The 3,826-nt window shown below is 37.6% G+C and overlaps 1 protein-coding gene across 1 annotated transcript; it reads right to left on the bottom strand.

Moving 5' to 3' along the window:
- Nucleotides 1-307: 307 nt before the first annotated feature.
- On the bottom strand, nucleotides 308-2,343 carry LOC145429388 (GTPase IMAP family member 7-like). The gene is made up of 3 exons (XM_080302761.1): nucleotides 2,270-2,343; nucleotides 1,988-2,093; nucleotides 308-1,302 (listed from the first exon to the last, which is right to left on the bottom strand). The coding sequence occupies exons 2-3, from the start codon at nucleotides 2,073-2,075 to the stop codon at nucleotides 521-523; spliced, it is 870 nt and encodes a 289-aa protein (XP_080158887.1). The 5' UTR covers nucleotides 2,076-2,093; nucleotides 2,270-2,343; the 3' UTR covers nucleotides 308-520.
- Between the last annotated feature and the right edge of the window lie 1,483 nt (nucleotides 2,344-3,826).

Genomic DNA, 3,826 nt, shown 5'->3' with positions numbered 1-3,826 from the left:
TTTCTGCAATGCAACAGGAACTCATTTGTTTTAAATTGTGACACTAAAAAAACTACAGTACTAACTGTCAGTATAGGTGGATAAACATAGCAATAAGAATGGACATGACAGTCACACATTTTCATGTCCATGAAAACTTGGACATGAAGGTTTCATGTCCAACCTTGGACAGTTTTTAGTTGGAGATAAAAAACAAACAAACTGCTTAATCTCCAACCCCGAATTAAAAAAGAGGTCTATCCAGGGAGGGATGGACTAGTCATCAAAGAACACATTATTGAACATTCTTACATCACTCACTCTTACAATTCAGTTCAATTTTATTTATACAGCACCAAATCACAGTCGCCTCAAGGCACTTATATTGTAAGGTAGACCCTACAATAATACACACAGAGGAAAACCCAACAATCATATGACCCCCTATGAGTAAGCACTTTGGTGACAGTGGAAAGGAAAAACTCCCTTTAAACAGGAAGAAACCTCCCACCTCTTTCTTTTTTTTTTGTAGCTCTTTCACCTAAGCAAACATGTCCTTCATGGATTTTAATCCAAGTGATACACCAATTGTTTTGAGAATAAATAAGTTTTTATATATTCCCACACCAAAAATTCCCAGGGCAATGAGACTCCAAAATGTAAACCTAGTCCATCTAGCCTCTTTATCCTTTTTTGCCAGTTTCTTCTGGGCTTTCTGGTACATCTCATTGGTGTAGTGACGTCCACCATTGAAGTCCACCAATTTCTCTATTATATCTAGGAGTTCTCTGACTTGGGTCCTGTTCTGTCTCTGGTTATTGATGAGTGAATGGTATCTTCCCCCACATTGGTTTATCAGCATTCGTACAGGTTTGCTTTCTCTCAAATAGTCTTTCAAAGATTTTCCCTCCAGCAAGTCAGCATGTGTAAACAGAACTATGGTATACATAGAAGCTTCTTCGCCAAAGTTATCCTGGATCCACTTCACAGTGTTCTGCTCTTCTTTTGTGAACCTTGACTTCAGACTGATCACTAAAAGAAAAGCATGGGGTCCAGGAACTGACTCCTCAATGCACTCCTCAATTTTTACTTTCACTTCATCTTGTGATTTGGTTGTGTCAAACAGCCCTGGAGTGTCAATTATAACAATGTTCCTGTTACCCTCTATTACCTCTTTTCTGTGACAGCCATTGGTAACAGACTCAAGTGACATGTTTGCTTTAAAAGCACCTGGATCCCCCAGGATGGTGTTTCCAGATGCGCTCTTCCCTGATCCAGTTTTTCCAACCAGAAGGAGTCTCACCTCTCCCAAATATCTAGAACCTGTGAAAATTAATATTTGACTTGAAGTAGTATGCATAATACTATGCCATCATAAAATAACATGACACTGTTCATGTTGGTTCATAAGTCTTGAGTCATGCTTATGGCACTTGTCAACCAAGTGTTATTAATTTATTCATTATGTCAGATTTATTACTTAGGTGATGGTCTTTGAAATGCTTCCATTGTTATTATTTTGAAGATGGTCAGTATTTGATGGTTGATAGTAGGGGTGTTTGTATCAGGTGCCCAATGTAGGATATTTCTGTACAGATTCATTTTAAATGATCCAAAATATGCTTTACTGGATTTTCTCTTTCATACATATTTTTTTATTTTAAAGTTTGAAGTAATTTAACTGAAAACACTAATGCTGTTGAACAGTATTCAGAAAAGTAGGACATCTAGAGCTCTGACTCACAAAAGTACAAACTGTTTTGACGAGCTATGAGATTCAAGTGAAAAGTACATCAACACAGTAACAAGTATCTTTAGTAGTGAAACATGTATAAAAATGAGGACAAAGGCTAATGTGGGTGGGGAAATAAAAACTACATTAAAAGTTGCAAGAATGACTTTTTTGTAAGAACTCCAACAAAGTGACTGAGAAAAGCTGCAATGTGTGTGAGAATCTTTAATCTTTATGCTCTCATGGCAAACCTGTTATACACGTTTTTTGTCATACCTTTTTGGTGTGAGCAAGCAGTCTGTTTATATAATGTGACCAGGACAAGCATGGTGCATCCTAGGACCCAAGCCTTTGCTTGCAACATGTCTGTAAACAGTAAGTCCTCAAAGAAAGAAAGAAAGAGGTTTTTCAAAGCAAAACTCACAATTATACAGAAATAAAATATTTTACTAAATTTCAAAATATATAGTTCAGGCAGCTTGGCTTCATGAGTAAAAAAATGTAGACACTTTTTTGTCATTGTTCAGGTAAAATATATAGGTTTTATTCTCAACTTACCTGTTCAAGTGTTTCTTCGGGTGTGAGATGTACTAGCAGTTCAACAGATTCTTTTGTAGCAGAACAAACAGAACACACCCACTTGTTCATTTCCCTGAAAGCAATACTTAAAAAAATGTGGACACACCCAGTGCTGGCTTGGTTTAACTTGATGAGAAGTATATCTGAGTGCGTTCTCTCTTTTTTTAATAAATTAGATTACTATGCAGAGTTCAAAGCAAAACTCTAAAGGAAACTAAAACCACTGTTTCTTAAAGAGCCATTCATAAATTTAAATTATATTGTAGGCTTTCATGACTAGAAGAATAGGATAGAATAGAATAGAAAATATATCTTTTCACTCCAGCAACATAATAATCAATTTTGAGAGAAATCTTGAACTTCAGCTGAAAAACAAAGGAGATAATATGGGTTTTTTTTTCCACCTTTGTTGATCTCCTTTATGATGCACAAAACACAGACTTGTTACTCATTTTTCTAAGTGAGATAATGAAAGAGTTTAAAATCTGGCACCAATACCTTCAGTGAAAGGGAGTGTGTCATGAGTATTGGAACAGTTGAGATGCATTTTTTTTTTAAACACCGCGCCTCTGTGGCTTTAAAACCACAAAACACACTGCGCCAAAAATTGGTCCACCCCAAGGATCCCCCGACACAAACAGAGTAACATAGTGTACGCTGTTAAGTGCCAGGAGGATTGCCAGGATTTATACATCGGGGAAACCAAACAACCTCTGGCTAAGCAGATGGCACAACACAGAAGAGCTACCTCGTCAGGCCAGGACTCCGCAGTCTATTTACACCTACAGGCCAGTGGACACTCTTTAAATGATGAGGATGTACACATTTTGGACAGGGAGGAACGCTGGTTTGAGCGCGGAGTCAAGGAGGCCATTTATGTGAAAAGGGAAAGACCATCTCTGAATCGAGCAGGAGGTACATGTTTCGCCATCTTACAATGCTGTGATTGCAGCCATTCCCCATGAATGGAAGGCAGAGGCAGATTTTGTATTTGCTGTTGATGTGATTGTCATTCAGAGTTCCACCTCAGATATCAAACCCAAATTTATTGTACTTGTTCAAGCCTGGAAAATACAAGGTTTATTTCAGTTAACATGGAAAGAAAAACTAGACTGCAAAAAATAGCAATACCACTTATATATGAAGTTGAAAGTCATGGTTAAATGGATGGATGGATGGATGGATGGTCGGTCGGTCGGTCGGTCGGTCCAGGAACTGACTGCTCAATTTATTGTTCACTGTTTACTTTCATTTCATCTTGTGATTTGGTTGTGTCAACAGCCCTGGAGTGTCAATTATAATAATGTTCCTGTTACCCTCTATTACCTCTTTTCTGTGACAGCCATTGGTAACAGACTCAAGTGACATGTTTATTTTAAAAGCACTTGGATCCCCCAGGATGGTGTTTCCAGATGCGCTCTTCCCTGATCCAGTTTTCCAACCAGAAGAAGTCTAACACCTCCCAAATATGTAGAACCTGTGAAAATTACATTTGATTTGAAGTAGTATACATAATACTATGCCATCATAAAATAA

This window comes from Astatotilapia calliptera, chromosome 6 (genome assembly GCF_964374335.1).
Source record: "Astatotilapia calliptera chromosome 6, fAstCal68.1, whole genome shotgun sequence".
Taxonomy (NCBI): Eukaryota; Metazoa; Chordata; class Actinopteri; order Cichliformes; family Cichlidae; genus Astatotilapia; species Astatotilapia calliptera.
This window is presented reverse-complemented; position numbering and strand designations above follow the sequence as displayed.

Coding starts and splice junctions, on each gene's coding strand:
- LOC145429388 (XM_080302761.1), bottom strand. CDS start 2,075: ATGTTGCAAGCAAAGGCTTGGGTCCTAGGATGCACCATGCTTGTCCTG. Junction 1,303..1,987: donor TGCTTGCTCACACCAAAAAG/GTATGACAAAAA, acceptor TAATTTTCACAG/GTTCTAGATATTTGGGAGAG.